This window comes from Nelumbo lutea, chromosome 1, assembly GCF_056320005.1.
Source record: "Nelumbo lutea isolate HS-2025 chromosome 1, American lotus-T2T, whole genome shotgun sequence".
Lineage (NCBI taxonomy): Eukaryota > Viridiplantae > Streptophyta > Magnoliopsida > Proteales > Nelumbonaceae > Nelumbo > Nelumbo lutea.
The window spans coordinates 73,265,769-73,292,616 of record NC_142684.1 but is presented as its reverse complement, the minus strand read 5'-3'; the positions used below and the strand labels follow the sequence as shown (position 1 = coordinate 73,292,616).

General features: G+C 39.5%; 1 protein-coding gene across 1 annotated transcript in view; it reads left to right on the top strand.

The window, feature by feature from the left end:
• Positions 1–5,344: 5,344 nt before the first annotated feature.
• Positions 5,345–26,848, top strand: part of SPK1 (guanyl-nucleotide exchange factor) — a 70,426-nt gene continuing 48,922 nt past the window's right edge. The window contains exons 1-11 of the mRNA XM_088964465.1: positions 5,345–5,660; positions 5,739–6,157; positions 8,522–8,608; positions 12,867–13,029; positions 13,930–14,057; positions 14,238–14,350; positions 14,502–14,557; positions 14,671–14,768; positions 14,945–15,082; positions 23,317–23,628; positions 26,036–26,329. Of these exons, the coding sequence (XP_088820591.1) occupies positions 8,525–8,608; positions 12,867–13,029; positions 13,930–14,057; positions 14,238–14,350; positions 14,502–14,557; positions 14,671–14,768; positions 14,945–15,082; positions 23,317–23,628; positions 26,036–26,329 (1,386 nt within the window). The 5' untranslated portion in view covers positions 5,345–5,660; positions 5,739–6,157; positions 8,522–8,524. The remainder of the gene's footprint in view (positions 5,661–5,738; positions 6,158–8,521; positions 8,609–12,866; positions 13,030–13,929; positions 14,058–14,237; positions 14,351–14,501; positions 14,558–14,670; positions 14,769–14,944; positions 15,083–23,316; positions 23,629–26,035; positions 26,330–26,848) is intronic.

Here is a 26,848-nt window from a genome sequence, read left to right as displayed (position 1 = left end):
TAAAGACCAGATTGGACCGAGCAAAAGACCTATGGGCTGATGAACTGAATAGTGTACTCTGGGCCTACCGAACTACGCCTCGGACAGCTATAGGAGAAACTTCCTTCGGCTTAACCTATGGCACAAAAGCAATAATCCCAATAGAGATCGGCTAGCCGACACTCTGAGTTGAGGCATACAACGAAGCCAAGAATGATGAAGCCCTCAAAGCAAACTTAGACCTGCTAGAAGAAGCCCGAGAGCAAGCACAAATAAGGGTAGCCGCTTACCAGCAACGAGTGGCCCGCTACTACAACTTCAAGGTAAAAGAAAGACACTATCAAAAGGAAGACTTTTTCATCAGAAAAGTCATAGTCCCCGAACCTAGATTAGGGAAGCTGGGCTCCAATTGGGAAGGCCCCAACAAAATCAAGCGAGTCGGCAGCCTCGACACTTTTCACCTAAAACACCTAGATGGAAGAGCTGTACCTCGGACATGGAACTCGGAGAACCTCTGGATGTACTACAAACGATTGTAACTTCTTTTTGAAATTATAGAATGAATGAAGCAAAGTTCCTCTTCGGCTCAATGCTCAGTGCATGTACCTACTAAGTTCTTACAACTCTTCGGCCTCGCGACTAGTAGGGCGCACAACCCCCTCTGAGGGCTATACTCCTTCGCTAGGCCAACGTCAAGATTTAACGAATAAGTAGTGAACACCCAAACTAAAGACTTTCACACTTAACGCTACAAGCAAAGGAAGCAAGCCTCATCAGAGCATTGTGCTCGACCTCATCTAAACAAGTATGCGGGGATATGGGAGCTAGGCGAGCCTCATCTTTGCCTAAGCCTCGTGGAGCCAGACGAGCCTTAGCTGCCTCAATCACCCCCCAATAGGGAAGGCCACCTTGGCCTCGCCAAAGCTAATGCACAGGGATACGGGAGTCAAGTGAGCTTCAGCTCTGCCTAGGCCTCACGGAGCCAAACGAGCCTCAGCTCTGTCTCAGCCACCCCCCCAACACGGTAGGGCACTTAGGCCTCGCCGAAGTCAACACTTAGAAGAATGGGAGGTAGGCAAGTCTCAGATCAGCCTCGGCCCCCATGCTCTACTTCCCTCCATCACAGGCCTCTTCGATCTTGCCTAAGTGAACACTTAAAAGGGCATCAGGTCAGGCAAGCCTAACCGCAGAGGTTTCAACTCTCACACTGTGTTTTTTCTTTTGGAAAGGCAAGAACCCTTTGGCAACAAAAACATAAGTGCAAAAATACAAGGAAAAAAACACAGCAAAGCACAAGTGCAACAGTTGAAGCAAAAAATCCAAAAATGCCACAGATTTTCATTTTGCACAAAAATTCTTTTGGCTTTACAAATTTGTTTCACGATCCCTCAGGCCGAATACATGTACATTGTAAAAAAAAAGAGAAAATTTAACAAGAAAATAGAAAAAACCCAGCTTAAGCCTTGCCTCCTGTAGGAGGGGGAAGAGAAGAGTTGGTAGCCTCCTCTAGAGAATCAAGGATCACCTTCAGTGATTTGGCGTCGAAGTTAGGCAGAGCCACTATGGGTGCCTTCTTAGTGTCCTCAATCCCATCCAAGTAAGCTTCTGAGGCAAGACTGGCTAGTTCTTCAGCCCACTTCTTTGCCTCCTGGGCCCTTGTCTCGACCTCCGTGGTACGGTTTGTTGCCCCCTTGACCCTCTTATCCGCCTCGTCCACCCTCTTCTTCGCCTTCGCCGTATCCCCTTCGGCCTGAGTGAGGCGTCGCTCTGCCTCGGAAAGAAGGCCTGCGATACGGGTCATCTCCATCTACTCCTTGGAGAGGCTCTCCTACGCCTCCTTCAGTTGCGCTTGAGCCTCCATACGGAATTTCTATTCGTCGATGAGGATTTGCCGAAACTTGTGATACTTTTCCTTAGCAGCGGTGACAACTTGTTGGAGCTTCCTCTTCTCCTCTTGCTTGTCCATCTAGGCCAAGGTTAGCTTCAGCCGGTCCCCAAGATCAACATGGTGAAGGCAGACTTGCAACAAAGAAACAGTCATTACTCCACAGAAAAACAAAAAGGCATGGAGAAGAAGGAAGAAATGTTACCTCAACCAGGATTCCCAGGCCCTGAGTGTAGACTCTCTCGAGCGTGCTCCCTAGCATCTGAAAGTAGCCTCTTGAGAGGAGGGTCCTGCTCACCAGGGCTTGACCAACCCCCTCATTCCGGATGGAGTCCCCCTCGCGGATGTTCCACTAGGGATGGAAGATTTGGTTGGACCGCTCGGTGAGCTCCTCCAAGGGTGTGGGGGTAGAAAACGACCCCATTTGCTCTATGGGACCCCCTCAAAGCGTTTCCCGTCAAGCCCCCAGAATGGGCCACCTTTTGTGGGGGCTGATCCCCCACGACTTCCTCAAGTGGCCTCTTCTGCCCCACCTCGTTCTCCTGGGCGGGCTTCTGTGACCCAGTGGTCGGCTTTGGTGGCATGTGCTGCTCTCGCCTCGGCGGCACCTCCTCGACAGGTTTCTTCCCCTTGGCAGGGACTTGTGAAGTTGCTCCCTTCGTGGAAGCCACTGGTGTGGTCCCTTTACTAGGGACCTGACAAGAGGACGCCCCCTTCGCAGGGGTAGGGACCTTCTCCTTCTACCTGTGAAAAGGCCTCTAGGGCGTTTTAGCCCGTTCCTTCTACATGGCTTAAGCACGTTCTATAACAGCTTTGCAGGCATTCATCGGCACCTTTGCAAACAAAGCAAAGCCATTAGCAATGCAGCAAAAGAAAAAAAAAAGGGTGGGGAAGGACGTGTTAAGGGACCACAGGGTCTTCCTACTGAGGGGATCAGGGCTGAGCCCCTTAAAAACTAGTGGGACCTCCTCCTCCACCAAAGGCTGGGCTCGGACTATCACTAGGTCGAGCAACTACACAAGATCATCGTTCTCCTCACTCGTGAGCACGAGGACATTCTTCTCTGCAACCTGCTAACCTTTCCCCACCCCGACTTGAAGGACCATCCCTCGGAACATGACAAAAAGAAGAATTTTGCCTTCCAGTTATGCATGGAAGAAGGGTTTTCTATCAGCTTGGTCCAACGGGGTTGGAGGTAGTACATGCCATTCTCGGAAGAATGCCTCCTTGGCACAAACATCGCTCGGAAGAGACTTGGTGTCAGTTCCATCCCCTAGAACCGAGCCACCACCAGCATGGCCACTATGATCGTAATGGCGTTGGGCACCAATTGGCTAAGAGTAATCCCATACGCCCTCAACAGTTCGGAAATCAGTGGATGAAGGGGAAACCAAAGACCGAACTGGAGAAAATGTTGGTAGATGCATATCTCCCCCTCTTTAGGAGTCCACGACCATTTGGGCATATCCTCTTCCTTGGGATGCTTTCTGGTGTGGTGTATTCCAAGGAGTTGTTCTTTAGTGAGGAGGATTATTCTTTGTTCTAGCATATCTTTCCGGTGCAGCTCAATCATTTCCGTTCAGTCTCTGGCACTATCCAGCCTTTCAGTTATTGGAGGAACCGTTTTTTGGCACTTTTTTTGGACCATCTTATCTTTTAGTGGGGATGTGGCTTTTTCTTGCCTCATGCCTAGGGATGGTTTGCCTTGGAAGGAGTTTTACTTTGCAAGATAACTATTACGTCGAAGCATGGGTGAGACAATGGTTGACTCTCTTCTTTTCACCTTTAAGTTTGAAGTTTTTAGTTGCGATTGCCTTAGAACAGGTGACTTTGGCAATTTTTTTCTGTGTATCCCCCGTCTTTGGGAGTTTTTTGTGGAGTTTTGACTCTGTTGGAGGTCAGTCCTCTTTTATTGTTGCACCGTTTGTAGAGCGCTTACAAGAATTTCTCTTGGTGCTCAAGATTTATTGCAATTTGTATTGGGTTTATCTTTTCCTTTTTGTTTGCTGATTGTACTCTCATGAATTGTATTTGAGTTTCTCAGCATTCTTAATGAAATTAGCCATTGCCTTAAAAAAAAAAGAAAGAATGGCCTTAAATATTACATGTTACACGGGATTATAGGGTGGGAATAGCTCAGGGTGTACATAAGGTCCACTAACCTTGAGTGAGCCTGCATTTACACAGTTTTGGTCTCAAACCTCTATATGTGGAGGGTTGCTAAGTGAACATCTCAACCACTGAGTCATTTATATTACCAGAAAAGAAAAACTACTGGGCCAATTAGCAACACAAAGCGTCCCAATGGCTCAGGTTAGCATTTTATACTGTTTTGGGCCCAGGCCTTCAGGCAGGGCAAATTCAGATTTTGAGAAAAAAAAAAAAAAAAGAAACTCAATAGCTGTTCAACAGACTGAACAACTATTGTGTTCTATCTTATCTATGGTTGTATTAGGGAGAATGGATTAGCTGAGCTTGATAGATATTTTTGTAGGCTTTGGGACCAATTATTTTATTCCACGCCAGTCATAAAGTGAATATGGCCCACAATCATTCAATCCCTCACTTGCATTTATAACAGCTATCAAGTTTATTTACATTATAATGCATCACATTAAATTATTATAGGTTTTTCTACCTTTCTCTACCTTCTCTTTTAAACCAAACACAGCTTTATAAAGCTATTTCTGCTTTTCATCCTCATCTAAGCTTGTAAAAATTCAAAATAGTGTTCAGAGAAGCTAAACAGTAAACAGTAAACGCCCCTTCGCATCATAAGAGATGGTGTTTGACAAAAATTTCACCCATGAGCAATTTGTTATACCAACTTCTACGTCAGCACTTATGCAGCATAAACAACAAAAACATGCTTGGTAATACTGATTCATGCAGAAACGGTGATTCAATGGTTCTCTTATGAGTTATGACATTGAGCAGGAGGATGAACTTGAATCACCATTTTAAGTTTTTAACGCATCTACACAAGGAGGGCGTTGCAGCAATGCCTTGCCAACTTGCTTCACGTTAAAAACAAAAAAGTAGAAAGCATAAGTACTTTTCTGAGATGTCACATCTCCAATAAAAACAAAATTTATCAATATAAAAAACAAACCACTTTAAACTTTAAAGACCAAACGCCTAATAAGCAAAAATCTCGACCAGACACATTTTAACAAAAAATGAGACTTAATTGAAGGATTGGATTTTTCTGATTCACAGTAAAAAGCATCCGTCAAGCACCTCTGGGGCTCGGAGTTTGAGAGAGCATTTCTCAAATCTCAATTGCATGAACGAGGGCATTCATTCGTAAACAAGGTTTCTGTCCGCTAATGTGGCTAGATTGAATAGCACCAAGACCAGGAGGCTAGGCATCTCGGCTACGTAAAAAATCCTGAAAATGAAGATTTACAAAAGAAATGAGAATGTATAAAAAATTACCTTAAATAATTAATAAAACACACGAATAAGGACATTCTTAACATCAGCAGGGTCTGTGGCTCTCTGCTGCTGCTCGCACTGGTTACTAGTTAGTACTTAGTTTGAGCGCCAAAAGAAAAAAGGGTCGCTGGTTAACTGGTTAGTGGTAAATTTGCGTCGCGAAAAGCAATGTTAATTTGTCTCGCTGGAGGTGATAAACAGTTATTTTACCCTCCTTGCTCTTCACTCCCCTTCTAGAGAGCCGTTGCTACCTCGGTTCTTACCCTAGAAGCGGCGGCGATAACGTCCAACGGTCGACCCCGGTCTGGCGAGGGCAACGGAGCTAAGATTCGGACAGATCTGGTTCAGACGATTCGCTGTATGTATTTTTCTTTGAGATTCATAGGGTTTTTGATCTGCATGATGAAATCTGACGTTCAGACCTGCTCTGTGTCAGATCCTACTCTGAGAACGAAATGTGATAGATCACTTAAAATAAAGGTGCAAGAGATCCCTTAAAACCCTAATTTTGAGTTCATTCTATGTGCAAATCATGCCAGGAAGTATCAATTTGTCTTCATGACATGCCATAACCATTGGTGGTTGTAGCCTGAATTGACAACTTATTCAACGATACCGTCTGATTTATGGATCCTCCCTTGACTAAATCCTATAGTTGAGCTCCTAGAGGAACGGCAATTGCAATGGAGCTTAGTAGACCACAGATCTGGAGTAGGAGAGTAGGTGGCTCAATGTTGACTTTGTGACTGAGAATCCGACCACCACGCTTTGATCTCAAGCCATTTAGTTGTGAAAATTCGACTGCTACAGCGTTGCTGAACTCATTTCGTTTCTGAACCATCTCCTGTGCTTGAGGTACTATCCATCTTCTTCTTCTACTTCGGTACATTTTAGTTCGAAATCAAAACCTCAGAGTGTAGGGGGCAGAAAGGGAGCTTCCAGCTTCAGTTCCAAACTTCCACCTAGAACGCTGGCTTCTGGTGTTTTGCTTTGGAGGGAGCATTAGTGTATCTGCACTTCCCTGTTCTGCTACCAAACAAACGGTGTGGTGTCCCTTGCTATATCTTCATTAAAGGTTGTTGCAACGGTTTATATTGTTGCCTGCTTTTGGAAATGTAGCTCATACCCCTTATACTTTGTCACTATTTTTCTATCTTTCCTTTGGGGATGCATAATGCAGGGGATTGGTGCTGAAGAATTTTTATTTACAATGCAAGCGAGCTGCTATTTTTCTTTTGTTCTTTTACTTTGTTTTAGTGATATTGGACATTTGATGGCTGAATCCGATAGACTAAAGGATTCGGTGTTTGAACTTGTTTATTTGTTAGCTAGGATTATTGGTTTAGGTATTGTCTACCTAGTGGATCTAGTTTGTCTACCTAGTGGATCTAGTTTGTTGTCTGCCACTATGTAGCTTAGAAGTTATGTTTGAACAAGTTAAAAATCTTTGCTTGGGTAGAGGACTAGAGGGTTGAGGGAACTTGGGGAGAATGACTTTAAAGGTACGGTTCTGCAATGTGAATGTTTGTTGTGTGGAATTCTTTTGCTCATCTAAAGGACTTTAGATTTTTGAGTTCAACAATGGAAACATATGTGTTTTAGAGGGATCATAGGGTTGTGTAGGAGGAGCATGCATTCTAGAATGGGGACACTGCAATCCACTATTGTATTGGTGCATGAAACTGCTGCCAAAGTACCCAGGTGTCCATGGGCCAGCATCCGTTATGTCAACCTTTGAAAATCATGGAATAGGGACATGGAAAAAATACAGGTTATACAAAAAAACCAAAGTGAAGGCATAGGAAAATAAGAAGATAAAATTTTTGACAAGTCATTAGTGAAAGGTTTTTGCTAACTTCAGTTGGAGCATTATCAAGACGTCACAAGAAGTGTTGGGCCAAGTATAAAGTTTTCGCATGGTTGTGTTCTTGAGGTGTCCTGGTAACACTTCAATTCTTTGTAGTGTATACATTGTTATCGAAGAATCATCAAACTGATAAAGAAAATCAAATCTCTAGTTCCTGACTTGTCAGTTAGGGCCCATGCTGATGCATCACTAACTAGTCAATCAATACCCATGATTTAGTCACCTGGACAATTGTCCATTAACTACATTGACAAGGCAAATGACAACTAGTTGTCCTAATCAACAACAAAGTTATTTTAAAGCTTTATTTGTACTTTCTATATCTTATTAACACACTTGAAACTTACTGAGAAACATAGTTTGAACCTGGGTGGAAATTGGGTTGGTTTTGATGGTTTTTCTCCAGGACTTTAGACCAGGTCCTCAGTTGTTGAGATTGTTTGATAATGTGCATAGATGACTAATAACTTCACTGGTGAGAAGGGTTGATTTGGTGTAAGTAGAACTATAGAAGGCTTGAAAAGAGCAAGGTATGACCAATGAAAATGTTGTCTGAAGACTCTGAACTGGTAAGAAATGATCTAAAGAGTTTTGATTTGACAGAAAATGTGGCTCTTAATGGTGCAAAATGACCTGACAGGATTCATGTAGCTGATTCAAAATTGTTGTGGTTAAGGCTGAGTTGAATAGGTAACTGAAGGAAGCTATCCAATGGCACCAAAGTCAAGAAAATAGACAATTTGTCCCCTGAAAATTAGGTAGAAAGAAAAATGAGGAACCTACAACTTTAACTACTCAAAATTCCAAATGTTCTCTACTTACTCTTTAGGCGGCTTTTAGTCTTTGACCCTTTAAGACATTTTCTCTAATTCACTCTATTCCTATGACATCAACACAGTAGAAAGTAACTCTTAAAAACAAACTGACCAAAGTTATAATTATGCAAAAATTGTAAGATTAGCTTTGGCGGAGAAACTTGTTTTTTAGGTTACATTGGCATGCTTTCAGAGCCTCAGAGGATTGATTCTGATATGGGTTCTTCATTAGTGATCAACTGCTGCGATCTATTGGTCCATACATGATCTCAGGATCCTGACCTGGTTACTTCATCCCATGGATGTTCCGTGTGGATAGGCATAAAAAAACCTTTTGACTTCTCATTTTTGGAGTGGAATACAGGGTGGGAGAATGTACTAGAATCCAGTTCTGGCTGGATAGAATGACCTGTTTCTTTCCATTTCTATTTGCTTCTTAGTTAATTTTTTCTTTGGTAATTCTGGTTGGACAGTGTTTGCCAGTGATTCCATATTTGTATATTATATGTACTTAATCATCTCTGATTGTGGTTTCAGGCAATGGAAGAATCACCATCTGGTGGACATCGGTTTAGAAGAATACCACATCAACTATTTGATTCTTGTCCAGAGTTAGATCCACTGGTATGTTTCCTATTTCCAATCAAATAATAATGAAGTCATGACTGTTAAAGGAAAAAAAAGGAATGATTATTGTGGTGGACTTGATAAAGTTTTAAAATTTCTGTAATCAGAAGTTGCATGTTTGAGAAGATCTTGTTGCCATTATTTCTCCTCCTTTTTTCATGTGTTTAGGAGGTTATATATATATATATTTATTCTTTTTGGCTGCTGTCATATTAAATTTGTTTTGGTAATAAGGCATAACTTTATTAAACAAAACAAAAGAACAACAGATGAAGAGATTTAACCTAAAAAAAGTTTTTGGTCCAATTTAGAGAAAAATAACCTGCTAAACACCATCAATAAATAAGTCCAAAGTCAATCAAAGGTCAGCACCAAATGCAAGGTTTTTGTAACTATTATTGTTATTGCCAAGGTTTAAAATTTCGATACAATACGCCCGATACAGGGCGTATCGTATTGTATCTTTGAAAAATAGATACGGGATATGCATGGAAATCGAACATTTCGTCTTTTTTCATGCTTATTGGACCCGCATTGGGGCGTATCGGTAGCATATCGACGAAAAGGATACGGCCAAAGAGTAAAAAAAAAAAATTAAAGGGGGAAAGCGAGCTTCTTTTTCCCGAAATAAGCCTTCTTTCAACCCCAAATGACTCTAAAACTCCAAAGTTCATTCCTAGAGTGCTAGATTTGCAAAATTTTGCAAGAAACAAATGTGAATCGTTATTTTTTTAAAGATTTTTCAAAATTTGAAAAAATATGGCAAAATTGGTAAATTTTTCAATTTTTTTATAATATCTTGTGATTTCTTTTTTCTCTTGAATGCTTAAATTTATGTTGATCTACATTTCTTACATTCAAAATCACACTTTTTTTGTGTTATCAGTAGATTTATGGAAATTTCATGAAGATATTTGGGGAAATATAAATTAACAAAAAATTTGAAAATGTAATTTTATCTTTGCCTATAAAGACTAAATATGTTTTAGATCTATGGATTTATCTATAATATCCATAGAGCAATTGAAATTTATTCTTTAATATATTTTTTGATTTTTTGTATTTTTAGAATTATAAATAAATAATAATTAATTATATTTTATCATTTGATCACAACAATTGAATATATTATAATTCTATGGATGATTTATCATATCCATAGACCAATTTAAATTTCTTCTTTAATATATATATTTTTTTATTTTTATATTTTTAGAATTAAAAAATGAATAAATAATTAATTATATTTTATCATTTGATCACAATGATTGAATATATTATAATTCTATGGATGATCTATCATATCCACAAAGCAATTGAAATTTCTTCTTTAATAACTATTTTTTGAATATATTATATAATGTTTATTTATTTTTATAATTTTTGGAAATGAATAATAAATCATAATTATTTAAATAATAAATAATTATTAATTATATTTTCACATACAAGTTGTGTCAATGCATGTTTTATGGCTGGATAGGAGAGTTGGGTTTTTCCCATCCCATAAAACATTAGAACTTAAGAATTATAATTTATAAATTATAGTTAAGCATAGGATTTTTGATGAAATAATAATTAGCTACAATTTATTTCTTCATAAAACCATTAAAATATATTAATTTAATGTATATACACCTCATTGAGGTCTTATATTTAGTGTTGTTGATGTATTTTTATGATTTATTAAAGTATTTATAGTGTTTCCAAGCGTATCTTAGTTTTTCTCCGATACGCATGCGCATCCAAGGTGTATCTCGATACATCTCTTAAAATTGTCTTTCCGATACACTTGGTGTTTCCGATACTTTGAACCTTGGAGATTGCTATTGTGATGTTTTTAATGATCAAAACAACATGTCCAAAAAATGACTGGCAGAAATGCGTATGCTTGGATGAGTAGTAAAACCAGAATCAGAATAAAAAATGAAGTCATACAAAGGAACATAGGAGTAATCTATCAAAAAAAAAAAAAAAAAAAGAAGGAACATAGGAGTAGCTCCAATAGGTGATAAAATGAGAGAAACTAGATATAGGTGGTTTGGTCACGTGCATAGAAGATCATCTACATCACTCGTTAGAAGAAGTGATCTGTTACAAGTTGAAGGGGCTAGAAGAGCTAGTGGTAGATTGAAAGGGACTTGGGTAGAAGCAGTAAGAAATGATTTAAGTGCCCATAATTTGATGATGGACGTGGCACTGAACAGACTAGAATGGCAAAACAGGGTTCATATTAGCTGACCCCATATAGTTGGGACAAGGCTTAGATGATGGTGATGATGATGTGTGTGCCATGGAGTAAAAAGGGACAAATTAATGCAGGATTAGTGGGGAAATTTAGGGAAAAAGCCACATTGATGCGAAAATAAGTAAAACTATTGTAAATTTGTGGGATTAATGGTATGGAAGGGGTAGAATTGATAAAAGTACATAATCACGACAACTTTTGATGGCAATTGGGATTTAGAATACTTTAATTAGGGATCTGAAAAGGGATGAAATGGATGGAAGGATATGGGGGCAGCTGGGTTATGTGTAATTTCTTTTGATAATGGTAATTGTTTTGATCAATCTTTTGATAATGGTAATTTTTTTTTTGATAATTGTTTTGATAATGGTAAATTATTGTATTTTTTATCCAAAAAAGTTTATTGTATTATCTGCCAAAATCAGGTTACTGTACATGAGTTATATGTAAATCACCTTTCCTACTGCCCTCCTAGTCACCATCTCCTCTGTAGAGATCTTGCTTTCAAGAAATTTCTCTCTCCAAGTTGTAATTACTGCTAAAGTAATGATGCTCCACAAGATCCTGCCTTTTTTAAACCTTTCACCTTTTTGCCCTTGAGGTAGCTTGACCACTGATCTTGGACAGCACCAGTTGAAGTTAATTACAAGTGAAAAAGTTTGCAAAAATGTGGAAGCTGACTGAGCAGTATAAGAAGATTTGGGAGTCCTGCTATTCCCACCTTTGAGAGTTATTAATGTGTTGCATTAAATACCAAAAAAAAAAAGATATGCATAATTTATATTGATGAAAAAAGTACAAGGATATTTGGCCTACAGTTTGGAGATCGAGTGGGATTCAGCAATGGTGATTGGATGGATTGGATAACCATCAAGGTCCTAACCCTTCAGCTGATGAATTAACATGAGGGGGATTGGAGAGAACAATTGCATGGGGGATGGTGATCGAGAAAAAGCTGTACTCTGGCCCTTTTGGGACGACAGTCAGAAGGGTAGAGTAAGGGTGATGGAAACTTTCTTTTTTTTTTGGTATCTGAATAGTCAGGTTAGTTGGTCAGAGGTTAGTAGGGGCGTGAGTTGGGGACAGAGCAGGTGCAACTGAGCCTTCAGTTCTGTGGGTTTGATCCTGTGTTTTGGCTATGCTTTTGCTGAGATGGAGTGTGTGGCTCCATTTGTTTTACTATGGGTTGTACTGCAATTGGAAAGTACTGTTGTTATTGTTATTGTTTTTGATAATTGAAAGATTATTTTATTAAATCAAAAGATAGAACTGTTACAAGCATCCCTGAGAGAGGCGTGAGGTGTAGCCTCACTCTTAATAGAGTTTACAATCAGCCAAAGAGGGGAAGAACACAGCCTTACCCTTAGTTGGCGAGTACTGTTATATATATGTAGTATTTTTGTTTCTGTTGATGAAACCCTTCAGATTACCTATCCAAAAGAGGAAAAAAAACTTCTCTGTTAATGATTAAAAAGTGGAGATTCTGTTCCTAGTGGAGGATGGACTTGCCATGGAGTGTGATGTATAAAATCGTCAGTGAGTTGCAGTGAAGGGTTGTTCTTTGTACCATATTGGTTCTTCTTCTCAGCACTAGAGATGGAATGTTTCATGTATCTAAAATTTTCTATTAATGAAAATATGAAAATATGGAGTGCTTCTTCTGAAGGGAGGGGCACTGTTGGAATGGTGGGAGGGAGGGCAATTTGTAATTAAATTGTGATGATCTGGTATTGCTTTTGAGCTTTCTTGCTTCCGGTGTCTCTTCTTGCATGTGACATACACATATCTGCACACACACACAGCCGGTGGGTAACCAGCTATATGTCTTGGCACATCTATTGTCCAACATCTTTGGTAACACTCAATAGTCCATTGCTAGTATCTCAAATCAAATAGATTCATGAAATTTCATCATGTTATGTGGGAATGCTTGTTACTCTGCGTAAGCAAAAGAAACACTTTTCTCTCCTCCATGTAAATGCCATTTACGTTTTGTTTTTCTGTCAGCTCAATGAAAATTTGGAGCAGTGGCCGCATCTCAATGAACTGGTTCAATGCTATAAGGCAGATTGGGTAAAGGATGATAACAAGTATGGGCACTATGAAAGCGTATCTCCTATTTTGTTTCAAAATCAACTATTTGAAGGGCCTGATACTGATGTAGAAACGGGTGAGTAGTTTGATGAGAACTAAATAGCTAATATGTTTCTCTAGGGACTGTTTTTACTGCTCAATGTACATTATAGGGAATAGGTTTGCTAGTTGAGTTGCTTTGGGAAGCTTCTAAATGACCTAGGAATCTTCCATGTGGTAAACTTTTTGTCCCCCAAAAAGTGCCATATCTCTAAAATAATCCCTTTCTTATATATGCAATGTTTGTTATGCTAAAAAAATATACTTTGGTGGCTTGTATTACTTATCAAAAACTCTGTTAGCTTATATTAATTGGGCAAGTCACCAATACAAGGTGGATATATGGGTAGACTGGGGGATTAAGCATGTGGTCTATCTAGAGGGTTCTTTACTCAGTGGGCAATTTGGATAGTCTACATTATCTATCCTTGTGGCAGAAATAGAGTAGTTGTTTGGTCAGGCTTCTATACTTGATCAGATTATGAAATCTTTTTCCAAATATATATATATATATAATTATATATATATATATTATATTTACATAACTTGTAAGCCTTAATTTATCTGTGAAGAGATTTAGTTGTTTTGGGCTGTGATGTAATTGATTGGGCAGGGCTGTGTTATTGCCTGGATTGTAAATCTGTATTTATTGCTAACTTAATAAAATCTTCCTGTTATCGATAAAAAAATTGTCTGTGAAGAGATTCAGTTTGACCAATAGACCACGATAAACTCCTGCCCTTGGCTGGTCATATCTCAAGGGGTTTCTGGACAGAAGTTTAACCTGTATTGTTGGAGTCCAGACTGATTTGCTTGTGGCTACTTTCTGAATGGTTAATGGAAATGCTACTCTTTGGTGCTAGTTGCCAGAGAGGAGTTCATGTTTTCCTCTTGTGACTTGCCAACTTTTTTTCTGTTCCTTTTGATCTGGCTGCAGAGATGCGTCTTGCCAATGTAAGGCATTCCAAGGCTGAAGATGCTACTGATGATGATGCTCCTAGCACATCAGGAAGGCAATCCTCAGATATTGGCTCTACTAACATGCCGTACTCAAAGGTTTTGAAGGTATGCACCACAGCACCAGATATCAATAAATGAGAGCCTTATGCACAAAATGGCCAATTTTGTTTTCAATTCCTTATTCTTTACCTTTTTTGATTTTGGGATATAGTGATTGTTCTACTCATTACAACATAAACTTGACATGGATTTTGTTCTTTTTCTTCTTGAAAAATGTATTTCCAGCATTTTGGTGAATCTCCATTGCCTGCTTATGAGCCAGCTTTTGATTGGGAAAATGAGAGGTCAAAAATATTTGGGCAAAGGACTCCAGAAAGTCATCCAATGCAGTATAAAAGGTTTAACTGTATATTTCAGAATAAACTTTTTTTCATGAGTATCTTGCAAATAGTGTCAAATTTTGTGGTGGCCAGGCTCAATTTTTTTCTCGTGTTTTTATAGAAACACCTTGTTTTGAGGTATCTAAATGTGCTGCTTTCTTTGCCCCAGTGGATTGAAGATCTCTGTGAAACTTTTGTCATTATCATTTCAGGCTGGGCTTGTTGGTAAATTTTAGTCCTTAAAATGATCTTTCTGTTGTCCCTCCTTGGTTTTACTGACTTTTGCTTACTGCTTTACTCTTCTAATGATATATTATCTAAATCCGTCTGTCTTGTAGAGCCATTTTATGGTACAATTTGCTTATATAATAGAGAGAGAAGAGAGAAACTGTCGGAGGATTTCTATTTTCGTGTGCTACCAACAGACATACAGGATGTAAGCTTGGAAGATTATTGATAGTATTTATTTTCTTTTGCTTCTTAAGAGTCTTGACTCCTTCAACTGTTTGTGCTTTTAGGGTTCTGGTATGGGTAATTTGTTGCTATGATGTCTTAGTTTGTTTTAGATGGTTAAGAAAAGTTAATTTTTTGTTGTTTGTTTTCACTTGCCAGGATAGACTTTCTTCTGAGCGACACGGTGTTTTCTCTTTAGATGCTCCATCACCAGCAGTTTGCCTGCTGATACAGCTAGAGAGGCCAGCAACAGAAGAAGGAGGGGTTACTCCTTCTGTATATTCACGCAAAGAACCAGTAAGTTAAAGGATGTTTCTGCTCTGCTTTGTGCCATCTCTAGACTATCTTGCACTTCATTTCTGTTTTCTGTTTCGTTTTTCTTGTTCTTTATTTTAGTTGTTTTCTCACTTTACAATCATGTAAGCATGTTTTTGACCTCTTGAAAAATTAATATTCATTCTCCAGACTAAGATGGTGTTTGGTATGGATGGCGTTTTTTGGAGCAATGGTTCCAGCTCAGCGCCAAATAGGCATTTTACAGAAAAATGACCCATTTATTGTTTGGTTGAGCCGTTTAAGTGATAAATGTTTCTCTCTGATTACGTGAGAGCTGTTTATCAGAAAAACGCCAAAAATGACATTCTTTCAGATCTATGGGCAATTTTTTACTGTTTGATGCATGTGGTTCCTAATGGCACCTAGTGGTGCTGATGTATAAAGGCAATTTTTTTTCTTGTTTTTTGAGGCAACTTCGTATAAAATGTTTATTGGTTAAACACCACCGATACAAAACAGCCTCTAAATGTGTCACATTGCCTATATTAAATATTATTAATTCTTGGCCGCCCCCTAGTCCCCCAGACCTCTGGTGCATGTCATTCTTCAATTTGATGGCAGCTGCATATGTGTTTTGAGCCATAGGGAACAGGCTGGGATAGGGGGTCAAATTATTAAAGGTAACGGTGAGCTGCTCTGGGTGTTCAGTGGACTGATTGGTATAACAGACTCAGGAGAAGGCCAGAAGCATAAGTTCATGCCTTGCTTGTGGGTTTGAGAGCTGCAGCTAATCTGAATTTAATTGATCTGGTGGTGGAAGGAGATTCTAAAATGGTTACCAGCTGTATGAAGGATTTAGAAGATGGTCCATGGAGATTCAGCTTCATCTTTAATGAAATCAAAGACCTGTTGTCCTCGGTTTTTTGTCATTTTAGATGGATTCTTAGAGATTCCTCTGGGGTGAGGAGGGATTTTTTTTCTTAGTGATTCTCAATGCCTCTGTAAATCCTTGGTGATTTTTGTACATCTCCTCATGTACATTATCTGTTTTTAATGAAAGTTATCTTTCTCTCCAAGAAATATTAATTTTCCTTTTTGGTGTGGTGGTGGTGGTTTATACACATCTTGTTCTTTGCAATTATAGAACATCCTTACTTAATGCAACTCCACACTTGTATATAGTTTTCTAAATTGGGACATCTTTTTCATGTTCTTTTCTGACCAATAACAATGATCTAAAGAGTTTTTTATTTATCAATAGATAAGAAACAGAGATATGCTGATACATTCCAACAGCTAGGAACAAGATGTACAAATTTCTTATTGCTGGCCAAAATCATTAACAATACAAATCACATTGCAGCAAAAATTGGCTTGTTGCAGCTATGATCCTCATGTACATGGGAACCCACCCTCTTGCAAGAAAATCAGCCAAGGCATTAGCTGACCTGAGAATCCACCCAAACAAACTATTCAAGCTAGTAGCTAATACTCTAAGCTCTCTTGTAAGAAACCTAAGGGCCAGATGCTCATCCACAAGCATGTAAACCCAACCAATGTTCTGCCATTAACTCAGTCTAGCCTGAAAAAAAAGCCAACTTTTATCCTTGAAGAGGAGTAAGCAGTTCATCCCTTAGTGAATTACCTTCTTGCACTGGATCTAGGAGTCTCAAGAGAATGGCCCCTTCTTGGTTTACAAAAATACAAGAAATGCTCGACACCCAATATTACCGAAAACATAACCATCAAGTTGAATTTGATAAATCCACTGTCAGAGTGTTTTTCCTTTTATAAGTGAAAAATGATTGTTTTAATAAGAAAAAGAATGTACATTCATCCAAAGAGGAAGCACGAGATGTTACCTCCCCTTAGAGGTGAGAGCATAAACCAAACTTAAACTGAATACAATCATAGAGTGGTAGAAAATAACTTTACCCTTGAGACTCCTTTGTTTTGCCAAAGAATCTGCCACGGCATTTGCTGATCGTCTGACCCACTGATAGGTGATTGACATATTCCTTGTGAGCCAATTAACTTTCTTAAGAAGATCCATGTAGCCCCACCGAACTGTTTCTGGACTCGACAACCAACTTACTACCACCTTAGAATCTCCCTCAACTATCAGATTTTCCACTCCTAGTTGGTTTGCAGCATGTATTCCTTGCACCGCAGCCAGTATCTCAGCCCTTGTTGAATCTCCAACTCCCACTGGTCCTGATAATAGGGATAGGATGTTTCTATCCTTATCTCTTAAGTTCCCTCCTATTCCCGAAGGCCCTGGATTGCCTAGATGCTACCATGAAAGTTTATCTTTACCACACCCTCTGTAGGAGGTTTCCACTCTATCTGCCGTATATTCTTTTAGGGGGCTATGGAGGCCACCTCTGCCCAACTTTTCCAGAGATCATCGAAAGAATAACCTCTGAACAGATCTGAAGTTTTTAGCCAATGAGTTGTTCTTGTCATAATGCACTTCTTTGCTTCACCAATGCTTCTTTCCTTTTCTTGGAATATTCTAAAATTCCTTTCCTCCCAGATAGTCTACAAAATGGCTGCTCTGATACACTTCCACATTAGTTTCCCTCTCTTAGTTGGCTGCCCAAAAGTAGGTGGATCAAAAAGCAGGTTTACTTCAGAGGGCAAGGTCCACCTGCACCCAAATAACATAAAGACCCAATTCCAAATATTATCAGCAAAAACACAAGATAACAACAAGTGGTGGTGATCCTCATTATGCATTTTTACACAAAATACACCAGTTTGGGATATAGTAATACAAGGAAAAGGTCTCTTCTTTTGTAGGTTATCCATAGTATTGATCTTACCGTAAAAAGCTTCCCAACAGAAAACAACTACTTTAGGGGGAATGGGCCTTGACCAAATTTCTTTGATAGGGAACTCCAAAGAGGGAGGGGCAGAATAAAGGGACTCGAGATAAGAAGCGTAAGTAAAGGAGCCATTAGGAGTTAGGGTCCAAATTCTTCTATTGGGTTTAGAGAGGTCCAAACAAACAAAGTCCAAAAGAAGCAAGATCTCAGAGACACAATCAGATTCCTCATCCCTTAAACCTCTATGAAACCCAAAATTCCAATTCAAAGACAAAGGGAGAACTGGGGGAGAAAGAAATCTTGAAACAGACTCCTTTTTAAAGAGGGAGATAGTGTAACGGGAGGGAAAGCGATCTTTTAGAGGTTGAGAGCCCATCCAAATATCTTCCTAGAAAAGAACAAAATTACCAGAGTAGACATCATATCTTACATACTTGAGGAAATTAAGGAGGGTGCCTGAAATAGCCTTCCAAGGGGTTGTGAGTGAAGCCCGTCGAGATACCCCCGCATCCCAACTAGTCTCAGAACAACCATGAATGCTAGCTACTACCTCATGCCATAACCTCTCTCTTTCCAAGGGCCACCTCCAAAGTCACTTACCTAGAAGAACTTCGTTCTTCCTAGTTATCTGTCGTGACCCTAGCCACCCTTCTTTTTTGATTTAGCTCACTACTTCCCAACTAACCAAATGATCCTTTTTTCATTCCCTTGGCTCCCACAGGAAGTCCCTCATCAATTTTTGAATCCTCTTTGCTTAGGTATCCTAAAGACTGACAGGAAATAAATTGAAAGATTAGCCAGTGTAGCTTTTATTAAGGTCACTCTACCCCCTAAAGAAATGTAGTTCCTCCTCCAAGTTGCCAATTTTTTTTCCAAACTTTTCCACTACAAGGTTCCAAAATCGACTTTCCTTTGGGTTGGCACCTAGGGGAAGTCCTAAATAGGTCAAAGGCCACTTGGAATAGGAACAATCTAAGCAGGCAGTGATAGACTCCAAAACCCCTTCATCCAAGTTCAATCTAACCACACAACTCTTTTCAAAATTGATTTTCAAATTAGAGGCATTCTCAAAGAGGATAATTAGATTCTTCAAGTTTCTTACTTCCACCAAATCACAACCCTCACAAAAATGATAATGTTGTCTACAAACTGAAGGTGGGTTATCGGAATTGTATCTCTACCTATTCTCCAACCTCTTAATAACCCAACCCTATTTGTATTCGATAAAAGTCTACTAAAAGCATTAGCAAGCAAAGTGAATAAGAAAGGGGATAGTGGATGACCTTGTCTTAGGACCCTACAAGCTGGGTAAAAAATCATTAACTACCCCATTGACTAGAACAAAAAAATGACAAGAGGAAAAGTATCCCTTCATCTATTTAGTATTTACACCATTTATTCCTAAACCCGCACTTCTTGAGCACCTCTAACAAGAAACTTTGGTTTACTAGATCATAGGCCTTTTCAAGATCCAATTTACAAACAAAGCCTTGATTACCTGATCTTCGCATTTTCTCCACACATTCATTTGCTATTAAAATTTGATCAATTATTTGTCTCTCCTAAACAAAAGCACCTTGAGCTTGACTAGGGATTGAGGGGAGCACCTTTTTGATCATTAATGACAAGACCTTGGCCAAAATCTTGTAAATGCTAGTCACCAATCTGATAGGTCTAAAATCTTTTGGAATTAGGGCTAAAAAAGTAGCATTAACTCCTCGGCTTATTATTGAGCTTTCCTCAAACTCTGTAAAGACCTTGAGCAAATCATCCTTAATGACATTCCAACAATCTTGAAAGAAAGCCATGGTAAAGCCATCTGTCCCGGACGGGCTTGAACAGGCTTTTTGGCCCGTGGGCTTAACCTCGGGCCAAAAAGCCCGACCCGCATAAAATTCGAGCCGGGCTCGAGCTTTGCCAAAATAGCCCGGCCCAAGCCCGACCTTTAGTTAAACCTAAGTAAAAACCTTATGTGATGTCCATTTGAATAAATTTTTTGATTTGAGAAGGTTGTTGATTCACTTGTAGGCCCATTGTTCATTTAAATAGGGGAAAAACATCTGAATTAAAATAGATAATGTCTATTTAAATAGGGAAAATTTTGATTTTCTTTTATTTGGTCAGACTTCGGGCTCGGGCTCGGGCCTATTATTTTCTGTTAATAAACACTAAAAGCTCGGCCTGAGCCCGGCTCGGCCCGGCCCATGAACAGGTCTATTTCCAACTATCCTTTATTTTCCTTAGAAAGTCTGCGCCAAATAACACCTTCCAACTCCACCCTATTACCTAGAGGCCTCTTTTGAATAGATTTGAAGTGGGCAACAAAACAATTGGCTATCTTCTCTTGAGACTCATAAGTCACTTCATCCACTTCAAGCTTAGTCACCAAGTTTTTCCTCCTCCCATTGGACATCTGATGGAAGAATTTAGTGTTTCCATCACCTTCCTTAATTCATTTGCATCTAGATTTTTGCCTCTAGGAAATTTCTTTCCTTAGCAGTACCTCTTCTAGATCCCCCTTCAACTTCTATTCTCACTTTGCATGTTCATGGTTCTTTGGGACTCCTTCCCATCTAACTCCTCTATCTGGGTTAGCAAAGATGATTTTGATTCCTCTAATCTCCCAAAGTGGTCTTTATTGCAATCCTTTAATTTTGATCTCAAACTTCTTAGTTTTTTTGTGGAATCTCTCCCCTTTCCACCTCACCCCACTTATATCTTCCCTCCACCATTCTTCAATCTTCTTCATGAAGTCAGGGTGTGTTAGCTACATGTTTTCAAATCTGAAGGATCGAGGACCGAGCATAAAAGGTTCCTGTCCTAACTCAATGGGGCAATGATCAGAAGTAACTCTGGGTAAAGCTCTAGCTACCAAATCCCTCCAATCGACTTTCCCAATTTTCATTAAAAAGAAATCTGTCTAGCTTTGAACAAGTTGGGGTTTCCTGGTAAGTAGACCATGTAAAGTGAGCTTGTAACAAAGGAAGTTCCTTTAACTCGCAACATTTAATGAACTCATTGAACTTCGCTTCCTTGGGTGAAACTGGGTACTGAGAGGGCTTTATTTGGATACCTTCTATTGAGCTCGAGCTTTTATCTTCTAGAAACAATTGTTCGGTGCTGAAACCTTCATCCTCAGGAAAGGCCATTTACATCTACTGATCTACGCTTCCAAGACTAACTGTATCCTTGGTGTCGGAGTCTAAACAGTTCTCTTCCTCCGACGAGAACTCCACTCTAATGAATTCAATTTCACTACAACCTGCTGCTTTTGAAACCTCAGAAGACTTCGATTGAGCATGCGAAGGAGGCTTCTGGTATTTTGGATTGTGTCGTTCTGGGGAAATGGCTTGTTTTCCTTTGCTTGGGACCCAAAAACAAGATGAAATCGCTGCCGAACTGCTGTTTCCTGTTGCAGAGAGTTGAAGGGTGTTCGAAGGGGATGATGATGGACCAAACATAGCGTCCATTGTCGCCCCAGCAGGCTTGGTCACGTGCCCTTTTAAAGTAGCGCGTGTCTTGTTAAGAACTGGGCCAGCCTCTTTTAGAGTATGAGGCCCACTGAATCTGTTGACTGGCCCATTTGTTTCAATTGTGTCACCTTTTAAATGTTCCTCCCCCGCGACATGATTGCTTAAAGAGTCATGTGATTGACCCCGGTTCAGATGATCCACCTGACTCAAACCCATTGTCCGGTCCAAACCCTGATTTTCTCTCAATCCTTGCTCCATTTTTGTTATCTTTTGAACTTCCTGCGTATGCCTTACATTAATTTCTCCTGCCACCACCTGGGCATAGCAACTGCCACATGTCTATCTTCTCCGCCCAACATTGTTTCCCCAGGTGCTAAAATCATCAACTTGCTTCTTTTCTTTTTTGTTTTCCACTTTTGACTTCGCCAATTTTATGCTAAAATCTCTGTATTGCAGTCCTCTCAAGCAGACCTGCTCTGTCTCCTCATCTTCTACCCTGCGACCTTCCTTTAACAACTGAGCTTCAATGGAGGTCACCAGACAAACCGGGCATTGAAGTCCATCCACCAGTAAATCTATCCTTCTTGGAATGTCACAAGGTTTTACTCCACCAAGCTTTATCGCAGCTGAGTGAAGATCATAGACAAAAACAACATCTAACTTGGCCTCACATATGGAATCTATGGACTGCAACATATCTAGCTTCCAAAGGTTGAATGGAAGGCCAAGCAACCAGACAGTTACATTATCTTCAATATCAATAATTTTTGTATTTGAAAGAGGGCACCACTTTGAAACAGTGAAGGAACCTGCCTCTGACTGAAATTTTTTTTGCCATGATTTCTACTTCACTATCACCCAAATCAAGCACTGCCTTGCATCTGTCATAGGGTGTGATAACAATCGAGTTCTTCAGTCTTAACTCTCTCAGAATCACTTGTGCTATTCTTCTCCACTCAGAATCACTTGTGCTATTCTTCTTCAGTCTTTTGGTGGGCTTGGTGTTTCAACCACATACTTCCTTCCCCACTCCTCCTTTCCAGCTGAGGCTACTAACTTACAGTTTCTTCTTCCCTTTCCCACAATTACCAAACTCTGCTCAGAGATATCTTCTAATCTAGATTTTCTCTCCAGCTCTCTAGCTTTTGTCATTAACTCTGCTTGTTTGGATTTCAGTCGAAGCACACAATCTCTCAGCAATTTCCTTCCATCCTTGACCCTTTTTTCCTTCAGGGAAGCAAACTAGCTGCTTCCTTCTTTTATCAAAGTGTTCCTGTAATGCCATGTAGGAACATTTGGCATTCTTTTTGCATTCCAGCACATACCTCTTTCTTGCTTCCAAGTGAAACTCCTTGTAGTTTTCTTGCTTTCCTTTTGAGCTTGCTCACGTAACGAAGTCCTGCAACCATTAAATCATTCCAAGGCCTTCCAGCAAAACCATTGCTTTCCTGGCCTCCCTAATCTTCAAACTCACCAGACCTTTGATCCTGATATGAGATGGATAACAAGATACTTGAATGCTACGATGATGAGCTGGTGGAATCTGGGTCGTGAGATTAAGAGTGGTGTAATGGGTCACCCATAACTCCATGATATCTTGTTTAGAATATGACTTGCATCTGGGAATGGACTTATTAACTTTTGTTTGGCAAAATCCTTTTTTTTTTTAATTTTCTGATTGCAATATATTTTTTTTTTTATTTTTTGCTTATATGTTTTATATGACTTTGTATTTCTTTAAAAAAATAAAATCTTAATGTTGCATTTAAGTGAAAAAATACAATGAGATGACGAGATATGCAACTTTTGTCTTGTTAAACTAATTATTTACTTTTATAACATGCAAATTCGGATCCTTTTCAGTTGCTATTGGCATGTATCAAATTTACTTCTATGATCCTGCTATTGGATACCTTTATAATTTCTAATTACTGCAATTTCTCTACCTTAACAGGTCCATTTAACTGAGAGAGAAAGGCAGAAGCTTCAAGTGTGGTCCCGAATCATGCCTTACAGAGAGTCTTTTGCTTGGGCTTTGGTTCCACTGTTTGATAACCACATTGCTGCATCTTCTGGTGGTGCTACCTCTCCTAGCAGCCCCCTTGCCGCTAGTATGTCTGTGTCAAGTTCCCAAGAGAGTGCTGAACCTGTTACAAGAATTATGTTAGATGGGAAACCAACCCAATATTCAAGTGAAAGCTGTGTTGTTGTCGAAATTTCAAACCTAAATAAGGTTAAAGAATGCTATACTGAGGACTCACTTCAGGTGTGGCTATTGTTTTCTTTTTTTATTGTTTTTAATGTCTGTGTTCTCCCAAATTGAATCAAATATGGCTCGATCTTTTGGTTTTATATTCCTTTTTAGGTTTCTGTGGTGGCTTACGATAACCATCTAGTTTTTTAATTCATACATCAAGACATGGATATGGCACTGAGCAGAGAAGAATGGTGGAACAGGATTAATGTAGCCGACCTCATATAGTTGGGACAAGGCTTTGTTGAGTTGAACTTGATTGTCTATATAACATAGAAGTTAAAGCTACTGAGGAAAGAGTCTTCCAGCTGACATTGTCCTTTCCTCTTCTGTTTTCTGTTTTCCCCCTTTTCCATATCTTTCTTCAAATTATTTTGCATTCAGGGCACAGCTTATGCTTTCTTTTCTGTAGTCAGTCCTGTTTTCTTTCTGGTGGTAATGACATGGGTGATGGACATTTCTTCAGTAATTTAATGGTGAAGATTGTGAATCACACATTTTTCCATTGCATATTTGCATCAACACCTCACCCCTTAATTTTTTTTTTTGAAAGGTAATGTAAAGATTTTATTGATGAAAGAGGAGAATAGTACAGCAACTTCCCGGCAGACAGAGGAATGAGGATTAACGATGAAAAAAAACCAGCTTACAAATTCCACAAAGAATGAGAGTTAATCAACTGGAACATATTGTGGAACTTAAACTCATTGATTACAAATATCCAAGAGATCAATTTGTTCCCAGCATTCTGGACTAGCTCATCTTTCAGACTAGATTGACACAAGAGCAGCTGTAGGAATGGTTTTCCAAATCAGCTTCCCTTTCTTCTTCAAACCAGGCAGCTTCCAGCAACATATTAAATCTTTGACAGAACCCGGCATGACCCAGCAAATGCCAGTAGCCTTGAGGAAATGCTCCCAAACCTTAGCAGAGATAGAACAATGATTGCTTAGGTGATCAGTAGTCTCAGGAAGGAGCCCACATAGACCACACTTCAGATCTTGGAGCTGCATCCCTTGCCTACCTAGATTGGCTTTAGAAAGGTGTTTATTCAGCACCAAAACCCAGACCAAAAAAATTGACTTAGAAGGAGTCATTGGGTTCCAGACCTGTTTGCTAGGGAAGCCAATAATGTTTGCCTTGCTAAGGTTAGATGCCAAGGGTTTAACTGAATAACAGCCATTTCCACTCCACTTCCATCTCTACTCATCCTCAAGGTTTGTAGAAATAGCTTGCCTTTGTAAGAGCTGCAGCAACCCCAACATCTCATCCAATTTCCAGTCAAAAAGGTTTCATCTAAGCTGAGGGCTCCAGGACAAGAAACTCTCAGTCATATCATAGGAGTCAGCTACTGAGGCATCTTGGTTAATAGAGAACACTGAAAGAGGAGGGGGAAAACCTCTAAAGGGCTATCCAAGCACCATGGATGCTTCTCGAATCTCAGCCTATCACCTCTGCCAATCTTGAAACCCAAACCCTCAGAGAAAACAGGGAGTGACTTCTTGATAAAATAAAACAGTGAGTGACTTCATGATTCCTTTCCACAGAGAGAGCAACCCCAGCTGGGTAGAGGGTCCAAGGAGATCCAGTTACCCCAATCGACACCATATTTAGTGGCTATTAGAATCCTCCACCAAGAATTTCTCAGACCCAAATCTCCATAGCCATTTGCTCAGAAGAGCAGTATTAAATACCTTTATTTTCCTTATTCCCAAGCCACCTTCCTCCACTGGCAAGCAGACTTGATCCCAATTAACAAGATGGGTTTTTTCTTTCTTCTTCCCAGCTTCTCCAAAGGAAGCTTCTCTGCAAGGTCTCTAACTTCTTGGCTACTTTAGAAGGGAAAGGAAATAAAGAGAGAAAATAAGTAGGAACGTTTGAAAGAGTACTCTTGATAAGAGTCACTCTACCCTCTGAAGAGAGATATTTTGCCATCCAGGAAGGTAATTTCTCTTCCATCTGCTCAATTATTGGGTCACAAATAGAAGAGGAGGTACATTTTGCCCCAAGGGGAAGCCCTAGGTATTTCACTAGGAGATAATTCACCTGACAAGCCAACACCCCAGCCAACTCCTCCAAGTTATCTACTTGACGAATTCCCCTCCAAAAAACCAGCCAACTCTTCTTGAATCATGTAGTTTGCACAATTTTTTTTTTTTTTTTTTAAATATTTGGCATTTGGAAATCCTGAAACTGTTTAACTTGTTTTTTTATTCTCAAAAGTAGAATAGAGAATTGAATTGCCTCATGGCTGGGATTTGTATTTTTAGTGCACTATGAACTCAGTGAAATTGAAATAATCCCTTAAGAAATTCGCTCAATTTAAAATTCTGTTCTGCTTATTTGTTCTAGAGTCCAAAACTAATGGTATCTAATATCTTATGTTGTTCTTTAACACCCTAAAAATTTTCTTTGATAGGATCCTAAACGGAAGGTTCATAAGCCAGTGAAAGGTGTTCTGAGGTTGGAAATTGAAAAGCTACAATCTGGCCATTTTGATCTGGACAATATTTCAGAATGTGGCAGCATGACCAACGATTCCATTGATGCTGGCGACCGTTTTGCTGATTCTGCGTTCTCTAAATGCCTCAGTAATGGTTCTGAAGGTGCTCGGAATGGCAATTCTAGATGGAATGTCCTTGAGGGTAAAGAATTGCGCAGAAATGGTTCCAGTGTTGTTACTGGAAATAATCCTGATTTCAGTGCTGATGATGTAAGTATTAAGCTCACATTCAACATTCATATTCTTTCAATGGGCTTGGTATAATTTATCTTCTCTCTCTCTCTCTCTCTCTCTCTCTGATTGCCTAGGGGGTTCATAAAAAGGATGCTGTGGTAAAAAAAAAAGCATAGAAGAAGATAAAAAGAGGAAAAACAGAACTCCAAGCTCACCTACTCCATGTATACAACCTATACAATTTCATGCCTCTCAAAAGGGTAAACAACTATAAATTGGAAAATAGTTGCTGAATCCTCTTCGGCTAGATCACAGATTACTGCTGAATGGAGCCCTCCACCTTCCCCATATTTCAAGCTGAATTTTGATGGGTGCAATCTTGGAAACCTAGGGATCTCAGGAGTGGAGGCATAATTAATTGGATATTGTGGAAATATAACAGCTATATATTCAGGTCCTATTTGGGGTTAGGGCTTTAACCAAGCAGTGCTGTCCTCATGGGTCTTGAAAGTTATTGGATTTACTCATGGGTTGTGTTGTAATGGAATGGTTGGG